This window comes from Gopherus evgoodei, chromosome 20 (genome assembly GCF_007399415.2).
Source record: "Gopherus evgoodei ecotype Sinaloan lineage chromosome 20, rGopEvg1_v1.p, whole genome shotgun sequence".
Taxonomy (NCBI): Eukaryota; Metazoa; Chordata; order Testudines; family Testudinidae; genus Gopherus; species Gopherus evgoodei.
The window spans coordinates 2,025,907-2,047,349 of NC_044341.1; the positions used below are offsets into that span (position 1 = coordinate 2,025,907).

Here is a 21,443-nt window from a genome sequence, read left to right on the forward strand (position 1 = left end):
CATATTTATCTGGCCTTTCTTTTAGATTAAAAAAGGGGCAGCAGCACTCGTTATGAGTAGTACACTAGAGCTTGATACCATCTTGTAATGTCTGAAGTTACTAACCGTAACAATGCGAAGTGTCATTACTGGAGATGATGTCACAGTTAGGATTTCAAGCATGTACTGTTTTTAGCAAATACATTTTAGTTGCTTCAGAAACTACTCAAAATTATGTCAATGCAAGCCCAGAAAGCAAAACCTACGTAGATATGAACCAGACAATATGAATACAAGACTAATAATAAATAATAATATACAAGAGGAGAGTGAGTGGTAGAATTTAATCCACTATTTTAATGTTTACAATTTTTGGTTGTCTAGTCTTTTGTTATTATGTAGCACCAGCCCTATACATGTCCTGAGCCCAATCTGACTGCCTTCATGTACATGGGTTATCTATCCTTCTGGCTTTAGTGGATTACAGCAGTGAATAAAGGCTTTTTCTGAAGTGCTCAGTGATATGTAGGTGCAAATTACTTGAACCTGTGCTTTAATTTCTTATATTGTCACCAGAACCCTCAGTACATACATACCACATCCTCCTCTATGCATAAAAGGGAGCTATTGTCTGGAGCGAATTTCTTTGTTTTCTGAAGATTTGAAAGGATTCACTTTCCCTTTCATTTTTCTTCAGCTTTAATTTTTGTTGTTGTTACTAAGATTGCATTTTTCTTTTTATTTATTTCCATAGATTGTTATACTTCAAACGTGATAGAAAGGCCCAATCCTGTGGTCACTGAAGTCAATGGAAATTTTGTCATCTATGTCACTAATAACAGGACTGTGCGCTGACTGAACTTTTAAAGAAATGGTCTTAGACAGCTGAATTATAGGGCTTTGTCTCTTATTTTCTCTTTTAAAATTGTGTCAGGTAAGGGAAGAGGTCAGGGCATCAATTGTTTGGGTGATTTGCAAGTAATGCAGGAGAGAGAGACAATTGGATTGGTGTTGGCAGGGGAAAATGATCATTGATTATTTTATATAAATACATAGAAAATAAATTTGGAGCATAATTCTCTGTGAGATCAGCTCTTTCAGGGCTTATTACTGTGTGTCTGGAATATTTTTAAAACCAGATTTCTAGTTTCAGCAAAGGAAGTTTTATTTTTTAAAAACCCAGATTTCCCAGAGATGTCTTTCAGCAGGGATCTGCACTGAATGCTATGGGATTTGTGAAGGCTGTAGGAGGTAATTCTCAGAAAGGCAAGTCAAGTATTATTCTATTCTGCTCAGGCTTGATTAATAGTTTGGAGAAATTCTTGTTTCAGTGAGAGAGTGAGGGAAGGGTTGGACTGAATTATTGCAGGGCTGTAGAACAGAAGTTACCAGGTGTGAGGGGTTGCTAGGTTTTGCCTGTCTTTTCCTAAATAGTGTAGCTGCTGGCCCCAAGCCAGTAGGTAACGGTTTAATGGTTTGTGTTCAGGGGAGTTCCTTGCCCTTAATCCAGGATGTATATGGGATAGAGACCAACCCTGTTCATCCTTCTATTATGAAAACATCTTATTTACATAGTTATTTTGTATAAGCCTCTCCTAATCCTACACACACAGACAGAGGACCAGACTCCAATTAACTCCAGTTTTCTGCCAGTGGAGCCCCGCTGGCTTCAGCGGTGCTGGATTTACACTGGTGTGAGTGAGATCAGACTCAATCCCATGCAGTTTGCAGCAACTCTCCCGAGTTCATTGAATGTCACTACAGCCGAATGGGCCTAACACTTGTCTTTGAATTTGGGAATCACTGAGTGTAAAACAATGAGAATTTTTTTTCAGTGACTGGTGATGCGATGAAACATTGGTGTATAGGAGCAGACAGAAGCTGAATGAAGATCAATATGTCCCCGCCACCCCCTGGAAGCAAATAGCTTTAGACAAGTGGCTTCCTGCCACCTGGGATCAGCATACAGACTTAGAAAACATTAACTTGACGAATCTTCCCTTCCAGCCAAGCTGACTGCACAAATTCCAGCCATTTTGTTCTTTAACGGGAGGTGTAAACAGAAAGAACTGAAACTTGAATTCCACTGGGCTGAGTTAGCATGAGTTAGTCACTGCCAGCCTGACTGCAAAATGCCCCTTGGCCCAGATTCTGACCTGTTTACACAACTGGTATAAAACTGGAGTGACTCTTTAGAAGTCAATGGAGTTACTTCCAATTTACAAAGGGGTAAATGAGATCAGAATCTGGTCCCCCTTGTATCAATGGGAGACACAAGCCCCCACAGGGAAACTGATTTCCTTGGGATTCTCTGAATTTTTGCAAGTTAAAACTTTTTTTTTAAAATCACTTTTCTGCTTTTGTGGCTCTTTCTGTATTTCCAACATCATGTACCCATTACTCCAGCTTTTTATAACTGAAAATGAGTTATAAGGTCACAAGATCCTTTGTGTCAGATAGCATATTTTAGTGATTTCAGCAGACTGTACATGTGGCAGAGTAAACTGTTGTTGGCATATTAATTCTCAATGTATTTGAATAACAACATTACTTCTTTATTGCAGAGAAGTCTAATTGTTTGATCTCAGCTTCCTCTTGAGAAACTCACACAGGGTATTAAAATTAAACTTGAAAACTGACCCCAGTTAAACACAGGAATAGGAATACAGCTGAAATAAATATAACCTCTTGTGTGCAGCAGCTGCTGCTGCTTCCTTGAATGAAACAGACACTTTCTCAAGACTTTGTGTGCACTGATCCATAGACGTCTTTGCACAAAGTGAAATTCAGTAGGTTTATGTAGAGCTGAAATGATGCATTGGCCTTGGATGGACTCTGCATGGGGTGAGTTTCACCACTCAGTCCTTAATGGTAATGGGGCCATTAACTCTGGTACCAGGTTCCATATGGTCTGTCATGAATGCCCTGTAATAAAGGCTGGATTGTTAATTTCGTGCCTTGCCACCTACTGTTTTCTACCCTGCTGTGCAAACCTCCCCTTCTTATCTTGATTTCTGATTCTCTGGACCCTTTCTGTTTAAAGAACTAAATGAGGATTGATTTTTAAACCTTCAGCCTGATTCTGAGAAGACTTTTAAAAGCCTTTTTTATTCTATAATGCACAGAGCAATAGTAAAACCCAGCCAATCCACAGCAAAGCTGCCTCTCTCTTCTTTTTGTAAACCGAGCAGTTCTTTAATATGGATAAGGAATTGCATTAAATTAACCATGCTAAATAAAATGTGGGCTTGCCCCATGATAATCTGTTGTTGCAATATTGCCACGAAACTGAAAAGCCGGCATTTAAAGAGAGCTAATGTTTGTGGAGTGCTTAGTCTCTTGTTTCAGCAGAGGGCAGTGTTTTTCATTTACAGGTGGAGTGCTTTGTAGGCATAGGGAAAATCATATTTTCAGCCACTTCTCTCCTTCTAGCTCTTGAATGTAGCTCCTTTACATTAGCCATCCTAGCTATTTTACAACCATTTGCCAGGAAGGGGTTTGCCAACCTAGCTAGACTGCTAGTGTCTCTGATGGAAACATAATAGGAAATAAACCCCCAGATTGCACAGACTGTTGGTTGTGAGCATTATCTACTAATCCAATGCACTGCATTTCCCCTCTCCTATAATGCTGTACATTCTTCTCTCTCTCTCTCTCCTTGGCTAATGGTTTAATGTAATGCAGTCTAGACAGCTTTTTTTCTCTGCATTCTCAGAACATGGACTGGTCAGAATCTCTGTGCAACACAGATAACAGCTAGAAAGCATCAGTCTACTTTAAAAAAAATAGACAAACCCAGGAGGAATTCAGCAGCTGAAAACAAGGTTAAAAATTTGTGCTACTGGCAGTGTTGCCAAATGGAATAAATGTGGAGTCAGGAATAAGGGATTTTTGCTGAAGCAGATAGGCTGAGTTTGGTCCTAAAGCTATTTGTATCTAAGTTTGCTGAGACTCTGCGGATACATCTGTTTGTGCTGCCTTTGAGGGATTTTGGGGTGTTCTCTGTCTTAAAACACACAAGAGTGTTAGCTCTTTGAGCAAGGACTGCCTTTTATAGTGTTTGTGCAGCGCATGCCACACTACAGCCCTGGCCTGATCGGACTGCAATGTTTAGTAATAACAGTGAGAGGGTATTTGTTAGTCTGAACATTAAATCAAATCCAAAGGTGACATCACAATCAGGAGAGCTTTAAGCGTGTGGTAGGCCTAGTTCTGTACTGCATCTCTATTCTGATGGCAGCATTCTGCATTCATTCTACTTGGGATGTTATTCCAAACCCTCTGTCCTCCTTGTTTATGTGCAACAGTCACCACTTAAGTCACATGTCAGCAGTGTCCAGAGCCTCAGCACACTACACTGTGAAGCTAAGAACTATTCTCCTTTACGTTACAATTTTCTTTCTTTAGTTTTCAGTGCAGACAGGGAAGTTTCACATGCCAAATGTAACCTGAGATGTTTAATCATCTCTGGTGCATTGAAATCCTCAGGCCCAGGGAGACACTATATATTCTGCTACAACTTGATAATTTTATGGCATGAATATATTGCCATGTACAGAGCTTGTTTGTTCTGACAAGGAGAGAAGGTGGCTGTGATCAATAAAATGCAGGATTTTTACACGTTGCCTAATAGAGTTGTGGCATGAATAATTCCATGACTCAGCTCAGATTTTCTCTAAGGATATGCCCAATTGTTCTTCCTTTGAAATATAATTTTAAAAGCTACTAAAGCAAACAGCATTTAGCAGTAATAAAAGGCTACACCACCATACCATTATTAAACACGTCTATTACACTAGCACTCGTATGCCCCAGTCAGGATCAGGGTCCTATGGTGCTGAGCACTGTACACGCAAAGCCACGCTCGCTGCCCCAAAGAGCTTACAGTCACAAGTCTCTTTTCTAGTGCTTCCAAATGCTGGAGTGCCAACCAAGCAAGGGCGACAAAGAGATTGACAAGTTTTGGAAGTGCCATAAACTCTTCTGCTTCAGAGTATGAGCCAACTGTTAACTAAGGAGATCAGGAAGGCACTCCTCTGAGGAGCAGATTATCTCAGAACAGCTACTGTGGGGTCTCAGTTTCCTGTGCCTTCCTCTGAAGCAGCTGGTGTTGGCCACCGTCAAAGACAGGATTCTGCACGAGATGGAGCCCTGTCTTGGTCCAGTCTGGCGACTCCCATGTTCCTGTGTTTAGTGATGCAGAACCTGTCTGGGATCTGAATGCCATGCGAAGAGAGAGGCTTCCTTAGTTCATATCACATATGGAGTGAAGAATAGGCCCTCAGGCACAGCACATGGTGCAGAGAATAACCGTCCTCCTTTGTTCTTTAGTTCATGGTGACATTCAAACGCAGCCACTGTGCAGCACAAGGCTGTTAGACTTCCCTCCAGCAGTTCCTTTCCAGTCTGTGCCATTTATCCAGTGGCATTTATCTACTTCCCTGTGACTGACCACCTCCATGCATCTGTTCTGAGCATTGTCCTCTCGCTCCTTTTGCCTGACACCATGAATGGAAGCACACACAGAATACATTGTTTACTTGTGATGCAGAGCCTCACAGGAACACCTTGAGCTTCTTGCTGGGCTGAAGTTTTCTCATTCTCTATCTCCTGTTTGGTATTGCTGGGAAAATGAAGTTGGTAAAGGGATCTTACTCCTCCTGGGTGAGTGCCAGCACAAGGCTTCAGACACCAGCTAGTTCCCCCTTCAGTCCTGAGGGCTGAAGTTGTGCCTAGATCTTGTGCCTGGGGTGAATAATTTCACCCCATAGCCATTCTGCTAGCGGCAAGAATGAGACCCGTGTGTTCTTGCTGGGTTCAAGTGTTTGTGCTTTAGTTGCAAAGGGCTTGTGAACATTTATTCCAGTCTTCCTGGGCAACTGGACCTTTCTACTCACAGGACCCCACCACTCTAAAGAAAATATTCCTCTGAATCCCTGAAATTACATCAGAATCGGGAGTTACAAAGAGGGAATGCAAAGTTTTTCAGTAGTTGCTTAAGGCTTTGTTCATTTGATTTTGAACATTCAGGGAGGCAGCGTCGCGTAATGGATAGGGCACTAGACTTTAGCTCAGGAGACCTGCATTCAATACTTGGCTTTGCCACTGAGTGACCTTGAGCAAGTTGCTTCATGGCTCTGTGACTCAGTTTCCCCATCTGTAAAACAGGGATAATGATACTGATCTCCTTTATAAAGTGCTCTGAGATCTGCAGTGGAAAAGTGCTATAATCCATAATATTAGTCATACACTACTATATATATTATACTGTAGGCCATTGTCACAGAATACTTCTGAGAGTCACATTACAGATGAATTATTACACATTACGGATGCACAGTTCACATCTAAGTGCTTTCTGATTTTAAATGGAAAATTGGGATTATGTTAATTCACCTGAAATCTTTTATTTGGTGCCTGATGCTGGAAGCCTATCAGTTCCTGAGCTTTATTGAATTGCTTTCTACCGTCACATGCGAATCAGGGCACCTGGCAGGGGAGTGCTCAGATGTGGGGAGGGAGGGAAGGGGGAATTAAACTTGCTGAGAATGCTAAAAAAGCAACAGAGGTGTGGGGGTGGGGATGGGGACAGTCATTCTGAAAGGGCTGGGGAGACTCTGAGCACAGGGCAGATGAGAGGTTTGTGCAGTTCTGTTCAGAGAACTGTCAGATAATGAGGCTATGGGAAAAGCAAGGGAAGAGAATGTCCCCCTGGTGATCATACAGTTTAAAATAATAAGCTGGAGAGGGCTCCTGTGGGTGTGATGGGTGAAATTCCTTAGCCGTTGGCACAATGCTTAATCGAGCTAAAGTAAAAGAAAAGGAGGAAAAGACAAGATTCCTGGCTGCCTGAGTAGAGGTTCCCAACGGGTGAGAGGCGATGTCATCTGGCATTATTAAAGAGCCGACTGTAAAGTGACTGCAGAGTTGAAAAGACCACATGAGCTAAGGTGAAGGGGCAGCACAATTGAGAAAAGCTGCAACGATCTTTGTTACACAGAAAAGCTGGAGAAACCTGGACTCTGGTTCCCAGTCATGATTCGTTCCCTTTACTCCAGGAGCATCCAGGTGGCAGATGGCTGGCAGGGACAGCCCCGGGGAATGCAACACTCCCCTGGCCAGTGTAATGGTGGTGTGAATGGCTCTGTGCTGGCCCCCAGGGGAAGCATGTGGCTAGGGACAGGAGGTGGGTAGTTGGAGCTGAGAGAGGGTACAGACATATAGGGTTGCCAAATCTGACTGAAGCTATTCTGGGAGATTTTTTTCCCCCAACATGACAATGTCATTTTCTTAAAATATTCTATTAAAATCTCCTGGATTGCTTTCAATAGTCACTGGGAGATTGATGCTGATTCTGGGAGACTCCAGGCCAGTCCTGGAGGGTTGGCAACCCTGCAGCCATGGTGCTTTGCACTTTGGCTATTCTGGTTGTCTAAAGCAGGTGTAAAGTACAGCAGCCTCGGGGGCTCCGGCCATCCCCCTCCACCAGGCCCAGAGGTGGTTAAAGTTCCTGTAGCCCCAACTCTGCTTGGCCATGTCTCCTGAAAGCCGCAGCTCAGAATCTAGCCCCTGCTCTTATCCCTACTGATTTAGACAGTGGCAGGCCCTCCGTCTACTTTTTTCACTTTAAGATCTAGATGGGGAGGATTTATCGGCCATTCACGGAGGACTCTAACCCACAGAATTATAAGGCTCCAGTCACCTGGTTATCCAAATAACAATATACAGTTCTGAAGGAAACTCAGCGGGGCAGATGCTGGACCTCGCACAGGGCTAAAAAATGGAGACTGAAGAATATTCCTAGACTGTGAACGTTTCAGAGCAGGGACCATGTTTTCCAATGTGCTCATACGGCCCCTAGAACAATGGGGCCCTGATCCCACCTGGGGCATCTGGGCACAGCTGCGATATCACTAGTTCAGAATAATTTGCTTGAAGAAATGCTGTATGAAACTAGAGAGGGCAAAGCCAAATGGGCTTTCCACAGCCTCTCCTTGTTGGTATTCCTAGTGGTTTATGAGGATCATCTTCATGTAACTCCTTTATGGGGGAAAGGAGATGTCACTGTCTGGCAGCGGTGCCGTGCACTCTAGCTCATTAGATCAGGAAAAGAATCTAGGCCATTACTTATTACAAACTTACTTCTTTTTTTTATGGTCTAACAAACAGGAAGAAGGTTTGTCAAACCAGCTGTTAATCAACTCCAAAGAGGCGGATGCTTTTCTCTTGAGATGCATTAATCCCAATTTTATCTCTGCTGTGATGATTTGGTATCACAATGAACACGAAACAAAAACAAACCAACCTCCGAACAACCCCTCAAAATAAAAATAGACCCCTTTAAAAAGTCTTGTGGGTAGAGGCTGTCTCCTGCCTGCCTGTGCCAGACTGATTCACTCCAACACCAAGCACGGGATATTTGCATCTTGGATTAGCTGGGTGAAAATATTTGTAGAAGTTAATTTATTGCTAGCGAAAAGTGCCAGGTTATTGACCCTGGAGACAGAGGCCTTCTGCGCACTCTCAGAACAGGTCCAGCTCCCGCCGAGGGGGATGGCGTGGTGTCTTTGCCTGCGGGCAACATACATTAGCTTTATTCACTTCTCTTCTCTTCTAGTTAAGCTCTGATTCAGGAAAACATCCCCATCTTAACACATGCTCAACCCACCAGAAATCAATGGAACTTATGTACTTATCTAATTTCAAGCATTTGCTTATGTGCTTTCCTGAATCTGGGATTTATATTCCACTCAGTGCTATGGGATCTAACAACTGAGCATGCCTGGATGAACCACCTTTACGGCTGTCCAGTCTCCTGATATACAGTGGTGCCAGGCACATCACAAATGCTTGTTGAGACTGATCATCCGGAATGAGCCTTCAGTCCTGGATAACTGCTCAGCCTGAATATGAGAATGTCAATTCATGGCATGATGGTGGCTTTTGATGTCCAATAAGAACTGGACTGAGACTGTATTGGGGTATTGGCTGGTCTGTGGGTGGTAATGACATTTGCTCACTACAGCATGGCCTTTATCAAACATGGGACTTAGAGATGAAAGGCCCAGTCCTCTGAGCCAGCCAACACTGAGGTGCACAGGAATGTGTCATTCTAAAAACGGCAGTTGTAGAACAAAACCCAAATACTTTTAAAGACCCAAGAGTGCAGCACAATGAGAAAACAAGCGTCTGTTGCAGGTTGTTAAATGACTGTCATTTCTTACATGTCTCTTGCAATGAAACAGTAAGTAAAATACGGAATAACCCACAAATTTAGCTGAGTTATAGTGGCTGTTGAGATTGAGTGTTAGACTTGTCAGTTACTTTTTGCAGTAAATTCAGAATGCTCAGAAGTAAGTCGGAGCAGTAGTTTTAAAATCCACCCTCTGGTTGTGAAATAGAAACTTCCCCTGCTAGAAACTGCAGCTGTTTGGGTACGTATCTTATGTGATTTTTCCAATGGCCGTAACAGAAGCAGTACATTATAAACTGGGCTGATTTGCTGATGAATGGAAGGAATGCTCACAGCACATGTTCAGCAAAGAACTTCAGAGTCGATTTTCAAAAGGGCTGAAGCCCAGCCTCTCTTTCTGCAAGTGCATGTTGCACATGGAAAATTTGCACCTGCATTTTTGCATTTGCAAAATGAATCTCAGGTGCAAAATTGAGTAACTTTCCGCTCTAGCTGATTGATTTCTCTCCATTGCGGGTGTAAAACTATCCTTGCAAAAGGGAAACTGGCCTTTTGAAAATTTGTCTTTTAACTCTGCCAGACAAGGACAACATGTGCCTCTCTCTGTGGCATTTGAAAGGGGAGATGTAAGTCTTCCCACTACCAGAAAAAGCTTCTCTTGCAAGTTGCACAGGTGCAACTGTGAAATCTGAATGTCTTTGGTTCAAATCTCACCTGGGGGTAAATTATTCACTCCTTATATGCCCTGTAGAAAGACAGGCTGGTAACTCCTCCAATGAATATTAAACCAGAAGAAATCTGTTCTCCTTTCTAGAACTATTTGTATCTGGTATATAACTTGAGAGCATTTTGGAAAATGCAACAAGACACTGAAAGGAGTTTTTCTGGTTAATATTCTAATATGTGTGCAGGTGAAAGATTCCATACTCTCTGCTGTGCAGAACATAAGAATGGCTATATTGGGTCAGATCAAAGGTCCATCTAGCCCAGTATCCTGTCTTCTGACAATGGCCAATACTAGGTGCCCCAGAGGGAATGAACAGAACAGGGAATCATCAAGTGATCCATCACCTGTCGCGCATTCCCAGCTTCTGGCAAACAGAGGTCAGGGACACCATTCCTGCCCATCCTGGCTAGTAGTTATTGATGGACCTATCCTCCTTGAACTTATCTAATTCTTTTTTGAACCCTGCTATAGTCTTGGGCTACACAACATCTTCTGGCAAGGAGTTCCATAGGAGAATGAAGGAATAATTACCCCATGACAGTAGAGCCTCAGACATTCTCTTACAGACTCACTCCATGCCTTCACCTCCTTCCAGTATCTACAGCATGACCTCTAGAATCATAGAATATTAGAGTTGGAAGATACCTTAGGAGGTCATCCAGTCCAATCCCCTGCTCAAAGCAGGACCAACACCAACTAAATCATCCCAGCCAGGGCTTTGTCAAGCTGGGCCTTAAAAACCTTTAAGGATGGAGATTTCATCACCTCCCTAGGTAACCCATTCCAGTGCTTCACCACCCTCCTAGTGAAACAGTGCTTCCTAATATCCAACCTAAACCTCCCCCACTGCAACTTGAGACCATTACTCCTTGTTCTGTCATCTGCTACCACTGAGAACAGTCTAGATCCATCCTCTTTGGAAACCCCCTTTCAGGTAGTTGAAGGCTGCTATCAAATCACCCCTCATTCTTCTCTTCTGCAGACTAAATAACCCCAGTTCCCTCAGCCTCTCCTCATAAATCATGTGCTTCAGCTCCCTAATCATTTTTGTTGCCCTCCACTGGACTCTCTCCAATTTGTCCACATCCCTTCTGTAGTGAGGGGACCAAAACTGGATGCAATACTCCAGGTGTGGCCTCACCAGGTGACCACCCTGGGAATAAAAGAGTTTAGTGTCTATGGCCATTGTGTTCTTCATCTGTTCTCCCCTCTGCTGTTCTGCTGAGGCTTCAAACAAGGCAGCTAGGGATAGTGGGATAGTGACAGCCTTGAAGGACTGGGCTGAGGTGACCACAGCCTTATTTCATACAGGGCACCAGAGCAGACAACACATGGCAATTATTTTTAGTCACAGTCAAAATGGCTAGAACTGGGCCAGTTCCTGGGCTGACTGAAGTCAACAGAGATTCTTCCATTGGCTTTAATGGGGATAGGATGTGATCTGGAGACCTGAGAGGTAGCCAAGTGCTGTAGTTCCTGGTACTGATTTGCTGAGCCATTTGAATCCTGTCCTCTGGCTCCTAAAATGGGATGGTTGCAATGGGCAGTATCAGAGGCTGTCCCCCAGGAAAAAACCATCCCTCTGTTAGATATTTCATCTCTAAAATATACCTACTACCTTGGCCTTTGCTCTTACTTATTAATACTGTTATCAGGCATTTGCATTCTCAGAGAGTTCTTAAAATGCAGCCATTCCTTGCTTGGTTTGTTTAAAGGCCTTTCTACTCCTTCCCCCCCGCCCCCATACCAGGAGAGGCAGAAGAGGGCTCCTTGCTGACAGCCTAGTGATGGCGAGGAGGGTGGATGCAGTAAATATTAGAGAGCAGGAAGCTGGATGGAGACATGGGGCAGGGAGTGAGCAAGGGAGAGGCTGGACCCTCCTTACTGATAGATCAGCAGGTGGGTTTCTTACCCCGGCTCCACTCACCAGGCACCCATCTTCTCGCTGTCTTGCCTGGGTTTTGCCTTTTTTCGCTGCTGCTCTTGCTGTTCGCTGCCACCCCCCCATTCCTTGTTGAAGGGCTACGTGCCCCTGGGTGGGCTGTCATTTGGGCTTGTCGGTGCCCAGGCAGAATTCATTCGCCTAGCTGAGTCCTGTGAGAGCCTGGGGCCTCTGCCATGCAATCCTTCCCAGGAGGCATCCAGTGCTCTCCATTGGCTTCAGAGGGATGTGGATCAGGCCCTCTGCAGTGTCACGTTTCCCGCTGGAAGCAGGATAGGCCTGGGGCCATGCAGCTTTGTGTGTCCTCATTGCTCCTCTCTGACCTCCCTGGGATGGACCAGTCTCTGAGGCTGGGAAGTGCTGCAGCACGGAGTCCTGACTGGAGACCCCGGGTTTCAGCCTCCGTGACTCTGACACCCTTCCTGTGCAATGACCGAGCAGTATCTGTGTAACCAGGCACCTGCCAATAAGGTTATTCCACTGAGACACCTCCGCCGGCCACACAGCTTCAGGAAGGAGACGTAACACTGCAGAGATCCAAGGTGGTATTCATCCGTTGGACACGTAGCAAAAGATACACAACCATTAACTTTATAAGCTGAGGCTTTTCCTTGCTTGCCTAAGACAGTGACTCCCTTCCCTAGATCTGAAGGAGAGCTCGGTGTAGCTCAAAAACTTGTACCTTCCATTAACAGAAGCTGGTCCCATAAAAGATATTGCCTCACCTACCTTGTCACTCTCATATCCTGGGACCAACACAGCTCCAACAGCACAGAGGACAGCCCAGCTATGTCACTCAGGTAAGTGGCTTAGTTAAGCCGACCTAATGCCTGGTGTAGACAGTGCAAGGTCAATGGAGGAATTCTTTCACTGACCTTGAGGAGGTAGATTACTGATGCTGATTGGAGAACACACTGCAGCTGTGCCACTGTAGCATTTTGAGTGTAGACAAGCCCCAGGACAGATTGGTAATATTTTTCTCCTTCTCTTTTTTAAAAAAACACTGGATTCTTAGTGTAGACAATGATTTATTGAATAATCAATTTCCTTATCTACCTAATACTTTGAAGCAATCTATCAGTGCCAGATAATCAGTCTAGCCTGTGAGTGTTTGTCCTGTGTGTCTTGGTGTATCTTTGTCAGGCCAAATGAAGTTTTCATTTTCATGTTATTTTTTTTTATCCCCCTATGGGTTTTGTTTATGGTGCATAAAGGAACATCATGATGTTATATTACACCTTACAAATTTTACAGAGCAGGAGAGACTTATGCAGTATGAATATAAAGGGCAATGCTATAATGCAAAGGGCAGCGAGACATTCTTGAACACAGAAGGGTACACAGGAAGGTAGGGAGATAAATCTAGGCAGATTATCAACCCCAAGTGTCATTCCTGTTTATGGAGAAAGAAGATATTTGGTGTAACTCAGGCTCCAGGTCACTCAGCTGCACTCTCTGAATCTGCTTTGCATTCTGGGCCAGTTATGTTTTTCTTTGCCTGACCAGTGTCCTCTGCCATGGCATCTTATCCTGTTCTCCAGAGGGTCTGCTATGCCGTGTGCTCAGAGTGCGCAGAATTCACCCCTGTGCAGAAGGGCTACCACAATTCCACACCACTTAGGGGGTGACTAGGTCTTGCCTAAGCCTGTGATTGCAGCCAGTGGACAGGAACTGACCTGCTTCTTCAGCAGGAGAGGCCTTTTATGGATAAAGACGGCCTGGTTCCCCGCGTCTAAGGAAAGGGGGAATCAAGAGAATGAACCATGGGAGGAGGCAAAAAGAGTGAAGCTTTCAAAGAAAGAGGGGAAGGGAAGAACTGAGGGGTGGGTTTGATCAGAATGGAGATAGGATGCAAATTCTTCCCAAGTTCAAGTTTGTCTGCAGCTGGGATTCTAGTTCATGCCTGTTAGAAAACCCTCCAAAGCCTGGATTTCATCTATGCTGCTGCATTGCCGGAGGCCACCCCGTATTTCTTCCTGCTTTGAGAGCTGGCCGAACAGCAATGGCTTTGCAGTTGCATATGTTCATTTGTTATTTTACATGTACCAGATTCCATGCAGTGAAGGGGACCAGGTCGTTTGCATGGCTGAGTGTAGAGACAGCATATTCTAGTGCAGTGAACTGAACACTGGTGTGCACGGTGGATTTTCGTTTCTAATCCCACCTCTGCCACTCACCTGGTAGTGTCCTTGGGTGAGGCACTTAACGTCCCTTGTGTCTCCGTTTTCCTACTAACAAAACAGGGACACTACCTCCCAAGAGGGCTTGACTGTTTATTTGCACAACTGTGGGGATTTGAGGCACCGTTGTGCTGGGCGTAGTAAGGGAGTCCTTGCCTCAAAAGAACTTACAGTCTAAATAGGCAAGCCAGAGGAAAGGACTTGTCCAAGGTCCCATGGCAGGTCAGGGCCAGGAATAGACAACCCACATCTGCTGACTACCAAGCCAGCAGCCACTACACTGAGCCACACAGCCTCTGTCATGCCGCTTCTTTGGGGATGAACTCAGATTCATACCGTGCCTTGAAAAATGCAAAGCACTATATAAATGCTAAGAATTACTGACACCGTATAGTATTTATTTTTGCCAAATGCAATTGGAAACATTCTTCTTTTTTGTCAGAACCTGATTAAAACTTAAAAGTAGAACCTCTCTGTAGAGCGAAACTCCCTGCAGCAGATTGGACCCGTCCATAGGATGTGTATTTTGTTCTCTTTTGCACCTTTTTTAAATTTGAAAACCCAGCAGAATTGCCACTTTTTAATTTTCAAGCATCCTCAGGCAGAGGGACAAACAAATATTCATTTTTCGCACCCATCATTAAAAGCCTCACCCAGGAGAATGCTCTCTGCTTAGAGGGGACAAGTGAAATAGAATTCTGTGTATTCCAAGAGAATAGCACTCTGAGCCTTGGTAGAGCTTTCAGGTGAAATCCTGGCCAATTGACTTCAACAGGGGCAGGATACCATCTACCTTAGGTATTCCAAGGCCCCCATAGATATAGTAACTGAACACCTCCCAATCTTTAGCATGTTTATCCTCACCACCCCCTCTGAAGCAGGGCTGTATTGCTATCCCATTGTACAGATGGGAAAGTGAGGCACTGAGAGACTATGGGACAGATTTACAAAGGTATTTAGGCACCTAAAGATTGAACTCAATGGGAGTTAGGTGCTTAACCTACTTAGGTGTTTGTGTAATCCCACTAGGCACTTATCTGCATCTTTAGGCTCCAAAATACCTTTGTAAATCTTGCTTTATGGGACTTGCCAAGGATCCCCCAGGAAGTCTGTGGCAGAGAAGGGAATTTAACCCAGCACTCTAGCCACAGGACCATTATTCCTCTCTTCCATCCTTAGTGCTTCAGATGGGTTGGATGATTTGTTAAACTCTGAGCCTTCCAGTGCTGAATGGCCTGAGGGTGGCAAGGTAATTTCAGGGACATAGTTCAGTACCCGTTAGCTCAGAAGTGTTACTGACAGAGATTCATTTCTGAAAAGAGTACTTACATACAATAGAGGATGCCAGTCCTTGAACCCCATTTTATGTCTTTTAAGAGGGGAAAATACTCTATATGCTATTTCCTGAGTATCTCCCCAACTCTTGTGCAAACACACACGGGACATAACCCCTTCCAGAAGGGTGAGATGAATGCATCAGGGACTCAGGTAGAAAATGAGAGTCTCCTGGAACCCTGCAGGCCAGCACAGATGTATAGAGCATGAAGTTCTCTGAAGCTGTGTGTTCAGTGCTCTAATGCCCCCAAACCCACACTCCTGTCAGGGCAGCAGGACACTCTATTATTGCCCAGTGTAATCAGTGTGGGAACAGTGGCCAACCCAATGCTTGGTCGAGGCTTGAGTGCTTCTCCTTTTCCCTGTATATTTCTATAGGCTTCAAAAAACAAGCCCACTGATGGAAAGGGCAAGATGGCCAGTTCTAAATCCAAGCAGGAGGAGGAGACTCTGTGGAAGCAGTGCATGAGGACACAAAAGCACCTGACATCACCTGGGCTTGGGGTTAGAGTTGGTTTAGAAACGCTTGCAATAATATTGCCCTCTTGGGGAACCTGAATGAATTCTGCTTTCAAGTGCTTGCAGTCACGCAGGTGGCTTTAATGAGCCCAAGTGGGCAAGGCCTCAGATTTATGTTTAATTCAAAGGACTTCACCTTGTACAGAGCCCCCTAGCACCTGGCTAAGACACTGCCTCAATTGTATGGTGAACAGGGAGGCGAGAACAACATCTCCTTAGTCACCAGCAGGACTTCCTGCGGCTCCTTGGTGGGCTCCAGCCAGCTGGTATCATGTAAGCTCTTTGGGGCAGGGACCATCTCTGTGTTCGGTGTCTGTACAACACCTAGACCAAGTTGCCATTGTGCTCTTCTTGGGGCTCCTAGGAACTACCACAATACAAATCAAAATAGTTATTCAAACCCTCTCCTCCTGCTACGAGAGTCCCTTTAAAGGCACTGTATGGCTGCAATGTATTTAAATGCAAGTGAAATCTGCTCTCTATGGGCAGCACCATGTTTCACTCTTCATATTAATTCTTCAATTCTGTTAAAGATGTTCCCTGTTCTTAGAAACTTTGAAGCTTTATGAATTATGTGTTGGCTGCATATGATATCGCCCAGTCTCCCTTGCATGAAGACACATACTGCTAGCGGCACTCCATATCCTCAAAGACCCATTTGTGCCTCACAGGGAAAGTAGAGGCCATTTTAATTCCCTCCACCATATTTTCTATATTCCCCTTCCAACATAATTTATTTCTGTAAGACCAAATCCTGCAGGGCTTAGTTTGACAAAATTCCAAATGAGATCAGTGGGCATTTTGCTTGAGGAAGGCTCCAAGATTTAGCCCATAAATATTTGAATGGAAATAGGATGTTTTGTTTCTTTTAGTATTCCAGTGCTTATCCCGCACCTGAAGCTGAATCCTCTGCTTGTGACATCATAGTTCATTGCAATGGAAAGGACCACAATGTCTCAGAAAGGTAAAACTCACCCCAGGGCAGGGGGCCAGAACCAAACCAATGAACCTCTTTAGTACCATGTAAACACTCAAATTAAGAGTTTTGCTGACCCTCTGCTTGGGATGAATGTCATCCAAACAGGGGATTAGGATCTCAGATGACGATGTAGTTGATGAACTGTCAGATCTCACTTGCCCTTTACATTAAGGGGAATTATAAATAAAAATCCCAAACAGAATCTGTCATCTCAGATTCCTCTGTCCTCCCTGGAATTTTTTCCCAATGATATTTCTCATTAGGCAACATTGGTTTTGTACACACTGCCATTAATTTATTTACTGTTCGGTTGATGATTAGTTAAAATAAACTCAATATTTGTTTTACTTTTTAAATATTAATGTAATGTTGGTTATTTGAGTATGGAGTGGAGGAACTTGAAATACCTTCTTTTCTGCAAAACTATTTTACATTTTGAGTAACGAGGCTTCTGGGGCTGGATCTATTTCTCCCAATTAGAGAGAGAGCAGTAGCATACTAAAATCTCTAACCCAACCCGATTTGCATATTATTATCCATAATGCTTTACATCATGAATTCATATTTAATTTTAGTACTTTTTGGAGGCAATTCTAACCTAATTACATTTCTCTCTTTCTCCAAGAATCTGACACTTTCCCCCCTTCCTGTTTGAGACAACAGCTGAGCCACACAAATGAGCCACAGGAAAGCCATGCGACAGTTGTTGGGATTTAAGTCTTGACAGATGTGGTTTGCCATTTAGTCTTGCTTAAATATTAGTCTCACTTTGCTTCCACTATAATTCCCTGAATGCCATCCACTCAGATCCTCATTTTGCAAATTACCCAAACTCTATTCGTCAACCTCATGCCTCAAAAGTAGAGAGAAGAAATTAATATAGCTTAAGTCTTGGGCAATCTCTCCTTTTTCCTGTTGAAAGAATAAATTGGATCCATTTGCTTTCTTAGCAGCTGGTCAAGATTTTTGTTCATAGATGCAGAACAAGTAGAATAGGCTTGAAAGTAGCCATGTTGATAGAGTATCACTATTTTCTCAAAAGACAGCAACTAACATGGGCAAGAACTGGGCTAATTTGCAATGTCAGTTATCCGTGCTGTGAGTGCAAAGAATGGAGATGACAATGCATGATGTATGAGATCATTTTTCTTCAGGAGATCACTAATACAAAGCAGTGTCTCTAATCACTCTACCAGCCTGTGCAATGGAATGCCGGTTTTGGTTAGCAGTCGGACTGGTCAGCACCATGGACAGTAGTAAATGACAATCCTCCAGTATCCCTGGCTATGAGCTTCAGTTTTCGTGACAAAGCTGGTGCTAGAGGCTGTCACTGGTTTCCGGGGCTGGAGTGGGGTGGGACAGCCAGCCCTTTCAGCCAAGTGAATTATCTGGCATGACGCTTGATGGGAATCCACAGGGGAAAGGGCTTGTCTGCTGTTCCTCCTTCATTGGCGCTACACCAGTCCAAACCCCTAATGTGGATGTGCTGTAGTAGTGCAAAATCAGTAATTTACTAGTGTGTCACACTAGTGCAAAGTGGGTAACTTACCAGAGTGTACTGCACCAGTGCAGAAAGGGTAATTAACAAGGGTTTTGTATAAATCCACATGCATCTCCATTCATGGTTTGTGGCCATATAATGCATCAGTATAAGTACATCAATGAAAAGTTCCCTAATGTAGACAACTTTAAAAGGGGAACCATGTATCCATTTTGGCCCCATTCTGTACATGTATTAAATTATCTATCAATTCATCTACCCGTGGCACTGAAGTGCCTGTTATTCTGGCATCTATACATATAATATGTTTAATGTTGAGACGTAGTTCCTGGGTCACAGCATATAATATATAGGAGAAAACTGGGCTTTTTAGAAATTGCAGGAAAAAGTTTCACAAGAAATGTTTTGAAATTTTAAATTTTCAAATAAAAGCCCTTGACTACTCTAGTTGGTTGAAAAACAGCAGATACATTTTTGTGAACAGTTTCCATAATAATTCACAATTTTTTTCAACTAACTCTTAAGTAGGATAAATCTCACTCTTAGAAATAGAGATGGGTGAGAAAAATCCATTTATTATTACTAGACATATTTAGCAAGCAGGTCATCTCAAACCCAGCACTGCTCACATATCTTCAGTGAGTGTGTTATCTGTGGGAAGCCTCCAGGGCTCTGGTCCTGAAGGTAAAGAACAGGAATTAGACAAGATGTTCTGTAACAGACAGGAGGGACTCAGTGGGGCTGAAAGGCAGGCTGGTGCCCTGCGCTAGCACTATAACACAAGTTTATTTGGCCAGTTTTCAGTTGTAAAATTCCTCACAAATACGCCTTTCATTTTGACCTTGACGTGAGTTTCAAGAGGCCAGTGTTGTTTTTTGAGAGGCTGCAATCCTTTGCACACATGCATGGCAGAGTTGCTATCATGTCTGAAATGGCCAGAGATCTTTGCTATTTTTAAACAAATTAATTCTCACTAAAGCCACTAAAATGTCTGACCTCAAGTGCCTCCTTCCTTCTGGCTTTTCTGTGCATTGCTCCCCTGTAGCTGGTGTTGGGAAGCAAAGCAGTTAGTAGGTGTCCTTGTATTTTAAAGAACTCAGAAGGTCACTTCAGTTTGGACAAGACTACTAATCATTTTAAAACAATGTCATGTTGGCTACACAGCATAAAATACACCTACCTGCCTCTCAAATACATTTGGCTTGGGTTGTTTCCCCTCCCCCACCAACAGTTTGACCATCTATATTTAGTGTTTGCCCACTGGTTTGATATATATTTTTGACTGCATTATTATTAAGGTCACTTTGTGTGGCTAGATGGCTTTTTGTGCCTTGTGAGTGTTGGTGGGAAACCTACTTCCATATGAATAATGAATGTTTATGCCAATAGGACTGTAATTCATAAATTGTTACGACAGTTGCATTTTGAAAGGAAACACAGAGAAACCAGGGTAATAAACCTTGCCATCAAGGGAGTGGACTTCTGAGTCTTGGAAAAATTTCTTGCCCAAGGATTATTTATGATTATTACCCAGCAAAATGTGGTTTTGCATTTTTATTGGTTGCAAATTACTTGTAAACTCACTAGGGAACTAATGAGTTTTCCTGCGCAGCCCGTGCCACTTCAGAGGCTTTTTCGCATTTTTATGGCTGATATATACCATTCTATTCGATTTATAGTAGCAATAATTACTTCTAAATCAGTCATTATTCAGGAGAACAATCAGTATGTTAAAGGGTTAACCGCTCTGGGCTTTCAATTGACAAACGCTGGACATTAGCAATGACTCATTTCAAAGGGATGACGGCTGGGGGCACGTGTGCAGTTTTTCCTTAAGCAGCAATAACTGCTGCTTACTGACTCTAATGGAGAACACTGATTATTCATGTTCCTGAACACTTTCTCATTAATTTTACAGCATTACCGGATCCTGCAGGGTCAGATTTCTGAGTTTCTTTACTAGAATTACTTGCCAAATAATGCAGCTGAGCAGATTCACTGGGCTGATTCATTTTTTTAATGAGGGGATAGAAGGAACTTCGGGAAGTCCAGCAATGGCTTTTTCTCCAGCTGGCTTTTGAATGCGGTCGTAAGAGTTGGTGCTGTTTTCTTGTTAGCTCAAGATGGAACCTAAAAGTCTCACATTTCTGCACTTCTCTGTTGGATGATGCATTTGGCTGCATGGTTGGGCCATGGCACTTTGTATTGGGCCCTTGGGGGAGTTGCTCTGCAGAGGTGCTGAGAACCCAAAGCAGGGCAAGGAAATCATGACCTACGAATAGAAGAGAGCAATGACAGGAGGAAGGTTGGGCACGAGGTCAATACGCTAGACTGAGGCTTAGGTGATCTTGTTTAAGTCCCATGTCTACCTCTGAATCCCCACGTGGCCCTGAGAAAATCCCCTAGTCTGTCTTTGTCCATCCATACGGTGGGCATTACAACCTTATACTTTTCCCACCCTTCATCTCTCTGATCTACTTAGACTAAGAGGTCCAGGGCAGGGACGGTCTCTTACTATGTGACTGAACAGTGCCTGGCATGAGGGCTCGAGATGTTGCTGTAATACAAATAAATAATAATTGGGAAAGTCAAGAATGGAGTCTGCTTATCTGGTGAGAACACAGGCTCAGCGTCTTGTGTCCAGAGGCAAAACATTGCAGGAGTTTGTGGGAGGTGACAGACTAAAACAATCGGAATTGGAATCTAATGAGACTAGAACAGGATGTGTCCTGAAGTGGAGCCCGTGGGTTGAGACTGTGTCTCGCCTGCTTTACGTTGCTTCTGGTTACATGCAAGTGCTTTTGGAGAGCCTGACCCTTCCTCATGGGCCCTCACTCCACTGGGCCCTGCCCTGCTAAAAGCTGTCCCCAGAAACCTGCAGCTCTTGCTGCCAGCTCGCATGCGATTTTGCAAAGAACAAAAAGCTTGTGAAAAGGCTGCCCGAAGCAGGTCTGGATTCTAAGCTCAGCTGCTTTCCCTAATCTTTCCCTTTCGGCTGAATGGCTCAGGCGCTCCCTCCTCAGCCGTGATGGGAGCCAGTCTGGCAAGCAAAATAGCTCAGGGTGAGCTCCCCCCGAAATGTCACATT

General features: G+C 43.8%; 1 protein-coding gene across 4 annotated transcripts in view; it reads left to right on the plus strand.

Moving 5' to 3' along the window:
- GRIK3 (glutamate ionotropic receptor kainate type subunit 3) overlaps positions 1 to 21,443 on the plus strand; it is a 228,745-nt gene that overhangs the window by 3,940 nt on the left and 203,362 nt on the right. Inside the window, exons 1-2 of one of the 4 annotated variants that reach the window (XM_030539127.1) lie at positions 12,561 to 12,641; positions 16,748 to 16,839. The exons of the other annotated variants lie outside the window; for them this stretch is intronic. Coding sequence (XP_030394987.1) covers positions 16,812 to 16,839 — 28 coding nt within the window. The 5' untranslated portion in view covers positions 12,561 to 12,641; positions 16,748 to 16,811. Of the gene's footprint in view, positions 1 to 12,560; positions 12,642 to 16,747; positions 16,840 to 21,443 lie in introns of those variants that run through there. 4 annotated transcript variants of the gene reach the window in all.